This window comes from Trachymyrmex septentrionalis, unplaced genomic scaffold (genome assembly GCF_001594115.1).
Source record: "Trachymyrmex septentrionalis isolate Tsep2-gDNA-1 unplaced genomic scaffold, Tsep1.0 scaffold87, whole genome shotgun sequence".
Taxonomy (NCBI): Eukaryota; Metazoa; Arthropoda; class Insecta; order Hymenoptera; family Formicidae; genus Trachymyrmex; species Trachymyrmex septentrionalis.
The window spans coordinates 2,031,948-2,044,666 of record NW_017306059.1 but is presented as its reverse complement, the minus strand read 5'-3'; the positions used below and the strand labels follow the sequence as shown (position 1 = coordinate 2,044,666).

Here is a 12,719-nt window from a genome sequence, read left to right as displayed (position 1 = left end):
GAATTCTACTTCGAAGAATATTAGAATTTAAATTATGTTTAATTAAAGTAACCAAATTATGAATTTATGCTATGTATAAATTATGAATTTACTTACTTTATCGATTTTTATTTCAAGGAAACGTAGCAAAATTCTATATTTTAAAATTCAAAGGGATTAATTGTTAGAACATTTCTCGAATATTAACAACTCTACATTCTCATTAATTAAAAAATACGTCGAAGGAGGCTTATAAAGTATTGTAATCCGATATGATATCCTCTTCACAATAATGTGATAGGTAACATTACATAAATTTCTATTTTATATGAGAGTACGTAATGACCTACATAATGACCTACTTCAATATTAAAATGGTCGTTATAAAAAATTTACTGTATTGAAATTATAAAGTGTATTGAATCTTTTCCGCTACATTGAAGTAACCTTCATATTCCGTCGTGTCCGGTGTAGTATCGCTAATAAATTGTCCTCCTGCTCCATAATTAGAAAAACAATGGAACTCACTTCTCTTGTACAGATTCTGAAAAACGGACAACTAAAGAATATCAATACTTCGGTATGTTGAAATTTTCGGATTTAGACGGAATTGTTTCGTTCAATGATTTAATAATTAAGAAAGATAACACTATTTAATTCGACTTATATAATAATCACAGGTTTAAATTTGACAGAAGCAGATTGACAATAGTAATTATTTTAATTAATTAATAAACAATATATATGGTAAATAATATAAGATGATAACTTCAAGAACAATGATTTTTAGTGTCCGCATAAACCAGAACAAATAACTTACAATACCGTAACGCTGTTCCTGAATCAATAGTTCTGGCTTATCGTTAACTATTGCGCCAACGGCTACCATATCTGAATTTAGATGTATCTCGGAGCATTGCTGTCCTCTAATAAAATCGTCAAATGGTAACATAAAACGCTCCTGATAATCGTCCCACATACGGTTACACGCCACACTTCCGTATTTTATTTTTAGAACACCACCTAAAGCTTTGAGATAAGATATCAAAATTTATGTGATTGTTGTTGCATTCTTTTTTAACTACATCCTTTTTTAACTATATACCAGACTACTAATTACCAACAACTTTGTTTTCATTCCTTCTATATCTTTCATAAAGAACCGTTTGCATTGAAGTTATGATATCTGTGTCTCTAATTTTTCGACCATTGGCACGCACTCTGATAACAAGACCCACCCTACCCTCGCTGACAAACAAAGTGCCCTTGTGGGTGGCTACCATTTGGTTAGGATCAGTTAACTTTTTTATTGTTGTTCGTCCGTTACGCCTCTCTGCGAAAATAAGGCGACTCTCGTTCCTAAGATCCATAGGTGCTCTGTATATTGCATTCATAATGAGCTACAACAGTAATCAAGTTTATGAAAAACATTAATAATATCGTAGGAATCGTGTATATGATAAAAGCATAATTGAAACTCAATACAATAAGTTGTGAAAATATTGATAATTCGTACATGTCCGTAATAAGGCATGCGTGGTTTTGTAGCGTAAGAAGATCCGATGACAAAGGAATCACGGCTGGCTGTAAGTATTTGTCGAATATCTCGTGTTTTACGATTCCACGGTACACTTTCGTCGTAAAAAAGTAATTCTAGTACCGACGTGTTGCCACCTAATCCTGTATGAATTATTCATTTTTTAAAGATACTCCATTTAATGAAAAATTAGCCGCTTTGTTGTGATTTCTTACCTACTCCGGCAAGATTATATGGTGCTGCAGTTAGACAAGGACAGCTAGCTATGTCGACGTTCAATTGTTGAAACAGGGGTTGCATTCCATTTTGCAGAACTATTATCACGTAACACACGCATCAAATATGATGTGTTTGGTGAATTAAATAATAAATATTGTATAAACACATACCTTGTACAATTTCTGAGAGAGTCGGTGTGTGCAAAGAATTTGTTGCATAAGGAAGGAATTCAGTTGTGTAGGAATCGCCATTTGGTTTCTCAGCCATAATACTAAATTAAAACTGGAAAGCCATTAAATTTTTACTGAAAGCTACGCGTATTTATTTACAAATTATTGTATTATAATAATAAATTTGATGTTAAATTAGAGAAATGTTGATGTTGTTAGAGAATTGTTGATGCGTGCTATTTGAAATAAAATAAATTTGGGGGGATGGTTGCTAGTTTATTATAGTTACTTATAATATATATGTTATTGCTGAGAAGTTTGGTGCATTTTTAAATTTCGAAAGAAAAACTTAAACATTGTATTGTAAATATACTAAAATTTATATTATCTGTATTCTAAATTATTGTAATAATATACGGTTAAAAATGAAAATAAATTTTACTTTTTAAATATAATAATTGGAAAAAGGATCGTGATTGATCTAGAAATTATGAAATACTCCAAACTTTTGAGCAATAGTATATGGTGAGTTTATTTGCAATAATTTGTTATAAATACTGCATCAAAATATATTATGTAAATTTTATACGTATCATTTTTGGACAAAACTGAAATGTCTTAACTCATTAATATTCAAGAACTGGTTAATTAACTAGTAAGCTGTTGGTACTAATTGTACATAGTTGCTATTTTTGAATAAAATTTAAACGGTTTATTATTTCGTATCTGTGCATTAACTATAATTTAAAAATACATTATATGTCGGGCTGTTTATTTTTTAATAACATTACAATTTGCTATTTTATTTTCGCAACTAGGAGCCGTGATATTATTGCTAAAACGTTGGTTTCCATAAAACAAATGCAAGATGTGTCTCTTATACATAAGAATAGATTAAATATTATTAAATAAATGACACACACACACACACACACACACGCACACGCCACGCGCGCGCGCGCGCGCACACACACACAAAACATATATTAACTATTACTGTCATTTATTGAATTATAAAGTTACATACACCACTGAAAAAGATTATAGTGAAATGATCGAGTTTGGAATATTAAAGAAAACGTTTTATTAAGTATCAGCATAAGAGATCTAGCCTGACTTCTTTAGTTTTTATTTATCTAGATGAATTATATTTATTTTGAACCTTACTTAAAATTATAATCTATAATATTTTTATTTCTTTTATATATTTTATTTAGTCTTGAGTTAATAATAATTCTGTGAGCTGACATGCATTATTATATTATATTTACTATTTTAAAATTGTTAAATGTTTCGCTTATTTAAACAATTTTGTTCGTCTCGTAGTCGTTTAATTTAAAATAATAAAGATATTATGCCGTGTATGTGTGCTTATATGTCAAGTATTTGTGTCATGTACTTACTTATTACGTTGCAAAAATATAGCTTGATTGTTGAATTTAATTTCTTTGTTACATCACTGTCACAGACATGTCTTTGCCGTCATATATGATCTATATATATAACGGTATGGTGCACACTTTGTCGCTATTTGTTCAAATATAACAAGAAAACATTGGTTTAAGAAATAGAATCATAGCGGTCATAAGATTCAGTAGTAATAAATAAACATAATTTCGTGAAATCGTTAACGTTTTGAAAATTCACAATCTAATGGAAATTTGATATGTATTGTTTATTTAAAAAAAAATTAGTTTCAATTAGTTCGACGATTTATAATGAGCTGTGCGTATTCATAATATAATGCGACATAATTGAAAGATTAAAATAATATACTATATGTTTAATTATTAATCTATATTTTGTTATTAATTTAAGATTATTGCTTATTTTGTTTATTTTTAATATGTACACGGAGAGAATGATTTTATTGAAAGATTTAGAAATTTAGCTAGATATAGATCTGAGAATAAATTTGTTAATGTATCAAAATCATTTTGTAGAATCAAGTTGATTGCTAGACATTTTTGCTGCGTTACTTTTGACTTTCCATATAAAAATTTTGAAAATCCAACAATATTAAATTTTCTGTATTCAGCAAAAGTCTCTGTGTATAATACCATACAATTGGAATTAGTTATTGCATTTGAGTTGTATATAAACTTTCATTGAAAACGAACTTTTTATTTGACTATTTATTTAGTCTTTATTTTTTTATTTGGCCTATGTATATATTTAAACTAAACATGTTCTTTGTGACTTAAGTACATTCATTTTTTATTAAGAGAAATAAAATTAATTTAAAAGAATGTAGTCGAATGGACAATTCTTTTTTAGCACAACATAAGTTGTATTATTAAAAAAACAAATTTTACACGGTGTACTTGAGCGCAAATGAGATCCGTTTTTGGGATAGACAAGTACGTCATTTGTGAGTTGCAATTTAAAAACCTGTGTCAAAACATTGAGATATTTTTGGCTGTTTTTAAATAGATTATCTTTTCAATTTTGTATCTTAATAAAAATGTTATGTTTCTAAAAATTATGTGTATTCAACATTCTGCAGTTTGATAAAAAATTTTTTCTAAAATTTTTAATTATTTTACAGAAACGGTATGAAGCTTTATCTATAATATGCTTTCTTATCAATTTTCTGACGAATTTTTCTTACGAGTTTCGATGTTGGTTATAAGTATTGCAGGATTAATTTTAAAGTTGCGTAACTTGATAAAAAAAAATTGTACGTAAATATTTAAAACAATATTTTGAAAATATAATTCTGCAGTTTTTAATAAAAGTACTACGTTTTTTAAATAATTTTTTTATTGTGTTATTGATGCATTAACATTGGATTCTCTGTACAAGCACACACGCGCGCGCGCACACACACACACACACACACACACACACACAAATTAATCTGTTTTTTTATTATTAAGTCATTATTGTTACTTACTATGTTTATTTTCAACATATAATATCGTAATGATGGAGCTAATTAATGCATTTAAACTATATATAAATTTTCTAACTGGAAAAAATTTTTTATTTGACAATTGATGTATTAATTTAGTCCTTATTTCTTTTATTGGAAACGTATAACGTGTTTAATACCCAACGTGAATACGGATGCCTATGTTTCTGTTAGATTTTAAGCTGGATTAAAATCTTATCACCATATTTGTTGCAGTTATGACAATGTTAGCATTGAATACAATGGTTTTGACAAAAATTTAATCCGGGAAGCAATTCAGCCAGAAAAAATTGTGTTTTGCCAGCTTAAGCTAAACATGGTCTGTTTGACATGTACTTAAGTACACACATACTTTATTGCAAAGATCTTTTTATATGCTTTAGTATTTTGATAAATTTGTGCAAAGAAATGGGAAATACAGAGAAAATACGTACGAAAAATGTAAATATTTAAACAAAATACATATTTTTTATTTCATACTTTTTCATAAATAACAATATCTTTTATCTTTTATTAATTAATTTTGCATTTGTTGTGATAATTAAATTGACCACAACCAATAGAAACTAGATAACTCGTTAGCTGTCGATATTGCGATTTACGTAAACAATTTCCGTTATTGTTAATGATTATTAATAATGGATTGATAAAAACAATTGTCATTAATAAATATAAAATTAAATATCCATCGACATTTAATTTTTTTATTTTTTAATTAGAATTGTTATATATCCGACATTTATATATTAGTAAAAGATATAATGCAGTATTTTCATAATCATTTTCATTGACTAATTGACGGTCATTTTCTTGTGTTAAATTATTAGATATCTATTTATTTATAAAGAATACAGTAAATTGTTCATTTCAAAAAATTGTTGAACTAAAAAGAGTAGTAATTAAATAATGTATATTACCTTTAAATTAGAGATAATTTAAAATGGCGTTACTTGGACGCACAAAAGTTATTCGTCAAGAAAATCAGCTTCTAAAATCAGAAATACATGCAATACTCGCTTGCTTATATCAGAACAGAATGTATTCATTGTATAAAGCAACTAATTGTTGAATGTATATTTTCTACAAACAAAGTTTTTTTCATAAAAATTTTATTTTAATATTGTACTTTTTATTTTGATTGTATATATACAGGATGCCCCGAAAGTTTTTGCCAATCACTTTTATGATAGAGCGGACTGATCTGAGTCGAAATGTCCTCTACTATTTTGCAATTTTTGCAATAGTTACAAGATATTAATTACTAAAAATTGCTAAATATTAGTCTTGAATAATTTTTTATTAAAATACTATCAACTTTATAAAAAACTGCAAGATACAAAAATAATATATTTTCTTCTCATAAAGTTCTAAAAAATTTTTTAGAATATTTTCAGAATTTTTTCAGAATTTTTTAATACCGTATGTTTTCATGTTGGTAAAAATAAAAAAATGCAGTACTAAAATTTGATAAAAAATTCCGAAAACATTCTTAGTGTTCTATGAGAGAAAATAAATGATCTTTGTCTTCCTAGTTTTTCTGTAAAGTTGGTAGTATTTGAATAAAAAATTGTTTAAGACAATATTTGGCAATAATTAATATCTTGTTAAATTGTGAAAATTGCAAAATGATACAGGACTATTCGACTCAGTTTAGTTTGCTATCTACACAAAAGGCAAACTTTCAGGCTTCTCTGTATATATATATATATATATTGTACGTATTTATATATTATAATTATGCTGGCGCGCAAGTCTAATATTTTGAAAACATCAAAATATTTAATATGCATAACAAAATTTATTAGAAAATTATGAATGTCCGAGTCATTGTAAGATTATGAATGTGTTGTATGTAGTTATACGAACTGTATGTATATCTTATAAAGGATTTTGTTAACAAGAAATAAAAAAATGATTTAATTTAATTTATTTCAAATTAATAAACATAACTGGACAAATTCGTGTGAATCACATTTGATATGAACGTGAAATTTACATTTTACAGTTATAACATTGAGAAATAGTTAATGAGAAATTGATATCTTAGCTTTTATTATTATTTAGTTATAATAACAACTGGTAATAATATTGCGAATTTTTTATGACAGTAATAATAACAAGAAAATTGGAAAAATTAAATGTTACTTCCAACGGGTTGTAAGCCATTATTAAAAAAATAACTTTATTTGTAATTAATTACCTTTATTTGTTACTTTAAAAAAAATTTGTCGACTATTTAAATTATTTATTAGTTTCATCAGTAAATATTTTTCGGTAATCATAACGTATAATGGAAATAAGTTTCTTTTTAAAATGACTTTCTTAACTTTAGCACAACCTTAGCAATGAATTAGTTATCAACATTTTTAGTCATAAAGAATAGAACGTTATTACCAAATTGTTAATATAAAAATTAACGATGAAAGTAACGCTTAGAAATTGTTTCCCCCAATAATGTTTGATTATTGTAGATAATTTAAAGTACAAGCTGACAGACAAATAAATTAAAATCACTATAATACATCTGATTTAAATAGTTATAATTGTTAATGTAATATTTAGTTAATGCTAAAAAATTTTTGAAAGATATGTTAAAATTTCGAAGAAACATATTTTTTATACAAATTTGATCCAGAAAATTCTAGCGAATGAAGAATTCCGTTAATTTTAAATTTAGTTTTGGTAACAAAGGATAATTGTTAAAAATTTTGGAATTTACCGTCATGCCCCAAAAAATTCAGAAATATGAAAACCTCAAATACTAAAGAGTCATTAATTTTACGATAAACTGTAATTTGTCAATTTGAGAACTCTTTAATAAAATCGAGTATCTCATATTTAATACTACGAAATAAGTATATAGATAATAAAACATGATGTATGGAATTTTTCTTTCATGTTTATACTTATTGCTTTTGATTACAACATTTTTCATGTAATTATCTATTTCAGAATTCTACTTCGAAGAATATTAGAATTTAAATTATGTTTAATTAAAGTAACCAAATTATGAATTTATGCTATGTATAAATTATGAATTTAGTTACTTTATCGATTTTCATTTCAAGGAAACGTAGCAAGAGATTCTAAAAGATTCTAAGATTTTTTAAAATTCAAAGAATTTAATTATTAGAATGTTTCTCGAATATTAACAACTCTACATCCTCATTAATTAAAAAATACGTCAAAGGAAGCTTATAAAGTATTGTAATCTGATATGACATCCTCGTCACTATAATGTGCTAAGATAACATTACATAAATTTTTGTTCTATATAAGGGGGGGTACATAATAACCTAGTTCAATATTAAAATGGTTATAAAAAATTTAGCGTATTGAAAGATTCAATACAGGATTCAATATTGATACTTTTCCGCTACGTTAAAGTAACCTTCATATTCTGTCATATCTGGTGTAGTATCGTTAATAAATTGTCCTCCTGCTCCGTAATTAGAGAAACAATGGAACTCACTTCTATTGTATACATTCTGAAAAACGGACAAAGAATATCGATATTTCGGTATGTTTAAATTTTCGGATTTAGATGCAACTCTTTCATTCAATGATTTAATAATTAAGAAAGATACCACTATTTAACTCGACTTATATAATAATTACAGGTTTAAATTTGACAGAAGCAGATTGACAATAGTAATTATTTTAATTAATTAATAAACAATATATATGGTAAATAATATAAGATGATAACTTCAAAAACAATGATTTTTAGTGTCCGCACCAGAACAAATAACTTACAGTACCGTAACGCTGTTCCTGAGTCAATAGTTCTGGCTTATCGTTCATTATTGCGCCAACGGCTATCATATCTGACTCTAGATATATCTCGGAGCATTGCTGCCCTCTAATAAAATCATCAAATGGTAACATAGGCTCCTGATAATCGTCCCACATAAGGTTACATGCCACACTTCCGTATTTCATTTTTAGAACACCACCTAAACCTTCGAGACATAAAAAATTATGTGATAGTTTTTATATATCTTTTTTTAACTGTATACATCAGATTACTAATTACCAACAACTTTATTTTCATCTTCTCTATATCTTTCGTAAAGAACCGTTTGCATTGAAGTTATGATATCTGTGTCTCTAGTTTTTCGACCTTTGGCACGCACTCTGATAACACGGCCCGCCATACCCTCGCTGACAAACAGAGTGCACTTGTGAGTGGCTTTCATTTGGTTAGGATCAGTTAACTTTTCTATTGTTGTTTGTCCGTTAGGCCTCTCTGCGAAAACAAGGCGACTCTCGTTCCTAAGATCCATAGGTGCTCTGTACGTTGCATTCACGATGAGCTGCAACAATTATCAGGTTTATGGGAAATAATAATGTCATAGGAGTCGTGTGTATAATAAAAGAATAATTTAAACTCAATAGAATAAGTTGAATAGTATTAAATCAATAGAATATAATTACAAAACAACAGTAAGGTAAGGATGATTTGATGATATGATTTTTAGATTATTGCAGTTTGCTGTCTATCGTTACTTCATCAGTTATGTAACAGTTATTATCAATTTTTTATTGTCATAGTAGTATTATTAACATAGGTATAAAAATGTGAAAATATTGATAATTCATACATGTCCGTAATAAGGCATGCCTGGTTTTGTAGCATAAGAAGATCCAATGGCAAAGGAATCATGGCAGCTGGTTGTGAGTATTTCTTGAATATCCCGTTTATTACGATACCACGATACATTTCCACCGTGAGGAAGGATTTCTACTATCGACGTGTTGCCACCTAGTCCTGTATGAATTATTAATTTTTTTAAGATACTCTATTTAATGAAAAATTAGCCGCTGTGTTGTGATTTCTTACCTACTCCGGCGAGATTATATGGTGCTGCAGTCAGATAAGGACAACTAGCTATGTCGACTTTTACGTCGTGGAATAGGGGTTGCATTCCATTTTGTAGAGCTATTATCACATAACACACGCATCAAATATATGTTTGGTGAATTAATTAATAAACATTGTATACACATACCTTCTGCGATTTCTGAGAGGATCGGTGTGGCCAAAGGTGTTGTCTCATAAGAAAGATGTCCAGGGTCAGTTGTGCAAGAATCCCCATTTGGTCCGTCTGCCATAATGTTAAAGTAGAACTGGAACACAAGGTTATTAAATTTTACTACGCGTAATGATTTACAAATAGTTATATTATAATCATAAATTTAATGTTAAATCTGAGGAATGTTGATATTAGCTCTATTTGAAATAACATTTTAAGGGGATGGTTGCTAATTTATTGTAGTTATAATAATCTATAATATATATGTTATTGTTGAGAAATTTGATGCATTTTTTCTAAACTTTGAAAGAAAATTTAACTTATTTATTCACTGTAATTATTCATTGTAAATATACAAAAACTTATATTATCTCTATCCTAAATTATTGTAATAATATACGTTTAAAAATTAAAATAAATTTTATTTTTTAAATACAATAGTTGGTAAAGGATTGTGATTTATCTAAAACTAATGAAATATTCCAAACTTTTGAGTGATAGTATATGACAGGTTTACTTGCAATAATTTGTTATAAATACTGCATTAAAATATATTATGTTAATTTTATACGTATCATTTTTGGACAAAATTGGCAAATGTCTTAACTCATTAATATTAATAAACTGGTTAATTAATTAGTAAGCTGTAGTTGCTACTAATTGTACATAGTTGCTAATTTTGAATAAAATTTAAATAATTTATTATTTGGTAACTGTGCATTAACTCTCTCTATATTTTAAAAATACATTGTATGTCGCGCTGTTCATTTTTTATAACATTACAATTTGCCATTTTATTTTTACAACTAGAAGCGGTTATAATATTGTCAAAACGTTGGTTTCCATAAGACAAACGTAAGATGTGTATTGTAGATTTAAATATTATTTACATTGTAGATTAAATATTATTAAATAAATAGTGATAGTTAACAAACATATTAATCAGATATCGTTCATTAGTTGCGAAACAGAAAATGTACTAATAATTTCAAATCAACGATCGTATTAGGAAGAACATATGATGTCTATATTCTTAACGAAGAATTATTGTCGATACTCATCAGTTTGGTATATAAATATAATGGGATCAAACACATACAACATACACACACAACACATATTAACTGTTACTGCCATCTATTGAAATTGTAAAGTTACATACACCACTGAAAAAGATTATAGTGAAATGATCGAATTTGGAATATTTAAAGAAAATGTTTTATCTATTGTCAACATAACAGTTCCAGTCTGGCTTCTTTAACTTTTATTTATCTAGTTGAATTCTATTCATTTTGAACCTTATTTAAAATTATAATTCATAATATTTTTTTTTCTTTTATATATTTAGTCATGAGTTAATGATAATTCTGCGAGTTATCATGCATTATTGTATTATATTTACTATTTTATAAAATTATTACATGTTTTACTTATTTAAACAACTTTGTTCGCTCCGTAGTCATTTAAATTAGAATAATGAAGATATTATGTCGTGTGTGTGCTTACATGTCAAGTATTTGTGTCATTTACTTACTAATTACGTTGCAAAAGTTTAGCTTGATTGCTGAATTTAATTTCTTTGTTACATCACCGTCGCAGACACGTATTTGCCGTCGTATGTGACCTATATATGAATAACGGTATGGCACATTTTGTCGCTGCTTTTTCAAATATAGTAAGAAAATATTAGTTTAAGAAATTATAGAATCATAGCGGTCATAAGAGTCAGTAGTAATAAATAAACATAATTTCGTAAAATCGTTAATGTTTTGAAAATTCACAATCCAATGGAAATTTGATATTGTTTATTTTAATAAAGAAATTGATTTGAATTAGTTCGACAATTTATAATAAGCTTTGGTTGTTCGTAATATAACGCGACATAATTGAAAGATTACGGTAATATACTACATGTTTAATTATTAATTTATATTTTGTTATTATATTTTAAGATTTTTGTTTTATTATAAATTTAAAATTATTGTTTATTTTGTTTATTTTTAATATGTACACGGAGAGAACGATTTTACTGAAAGATTTAGAAATTGAGCTAGATACAGACCTAAGAATAAATTTGTTAGATTATCAAAATAATTTTGTAGGACGGTCAAGTTGATTGCTAGAGATTTTTGCTGCGTTACTTTTGATTTTCCACATAAAAATTTTAAAAATCCAATAAAATTAGATTTTCTGTATCCAGCAAAAATCTCTGCGTATAATATCATACAGTTGGAATTAGTTATTGCATTTGAGCTGTATATAAACCTTCATTGAAAATGAATTTTTTATTTAAATATTAATTTAGTCCTTATTTTTTTACTTGGACTATTTATGTATTTAAATTAAACATGTTCTTTGTGACTTAAGTATATACATTTTTTATTAAGAAAAATAAAAACGATCTAAATGAATTTAGTCTAATAAATAATTTTATTTCGGTGCGACATGATTTGTTATTGAAAAAAATAAATTTTACACAGTGCAATGGAGCGCAAATAAGATTCTTTTTTGGAACAGATAGGTATAGACAAGTACATCATCTGTGATTAGTGTAATTTTAGAACTTGTACTTTGAGTTTTTTTTGTATCTGCAGGGTTTTTGATATTTGCATAATTGCAGTACAAATAACTTACAGATGTAACTTTGTTCCTGGACTAATAGTGTTGTGTTGGAGTTATCTAATGTACTAACAGCTACTAGTTCTCATTCTGGAATTATTTCTTGATATTGATGGCGTCTAATGAAATTGTTGAATACATTTATTGATAACATCGGCCTTGGATATTTTTCTGGTATAATGTGCCACTCTTCCATTTCTCATTTTTAGAACGCTATTTAAAGTTGCCGGACATACAAAATTATA

The 12,719-nt window shown here is 27.1% G+C and overlaps 3 protein-coding genes across 3 annotated transcripts in view; 1 reads left to right on the top strand and 2 right to left on the bottom strand.

The window, feature by feature from the left end:
- Window positions 1–12,719, top strand: part of LOC108755476 (atrial natriuretic peptide-converting enzyme-like) — an 81,170-nt gene that overhangs the window by 15,750 nt on the left and 52,701 nt on the right. The window lies entirely within an intron of this gene.
- LOC108755244 (ester hydrolase C11orf54 homolog) lies at window positions 386–1,559 on the bottom strand. The gene is made up of 4 exons (XM_018498146.1): window positions 1,496–1,559; window positions 1,223–1,379; window positions 800–1,008; window positions 386–523 (listed from the first exon to the last, which is right to left on the bottom strand). The coding sequence occupies exons 1-4, from the start codon at window positions 1,511–1,513 to the stop codon at window positions 386–388; spliced, it is 522 nt and encodes a 173-aa protein (XP_018353648.1). The 5' UTR covers window positions 1,514–1,559.
- On the bottom strand, window positions 8,176–9,934 carry LOC108755243 (ester hydrolase C11orf54 homolog). Its single transcript, XM_018498144.1, has 6 exons — window positions 9,832–9,934; window positions 9,663–9,761; window positions 9,424–9,590; window positions 8,856–9,135; window positions 8,576–8,781; window positions 8,176–8,307 (listed from the first exon to the last, which is right to left on the bottom strand). The coding sequence occupies exons 1-6, from the start codon at window positions 9,932–9,934 to the stop codon at window positions 8,176–8,178; spliced, it is 987 nt and encodes a 328-aa protein (XP_018353646.1).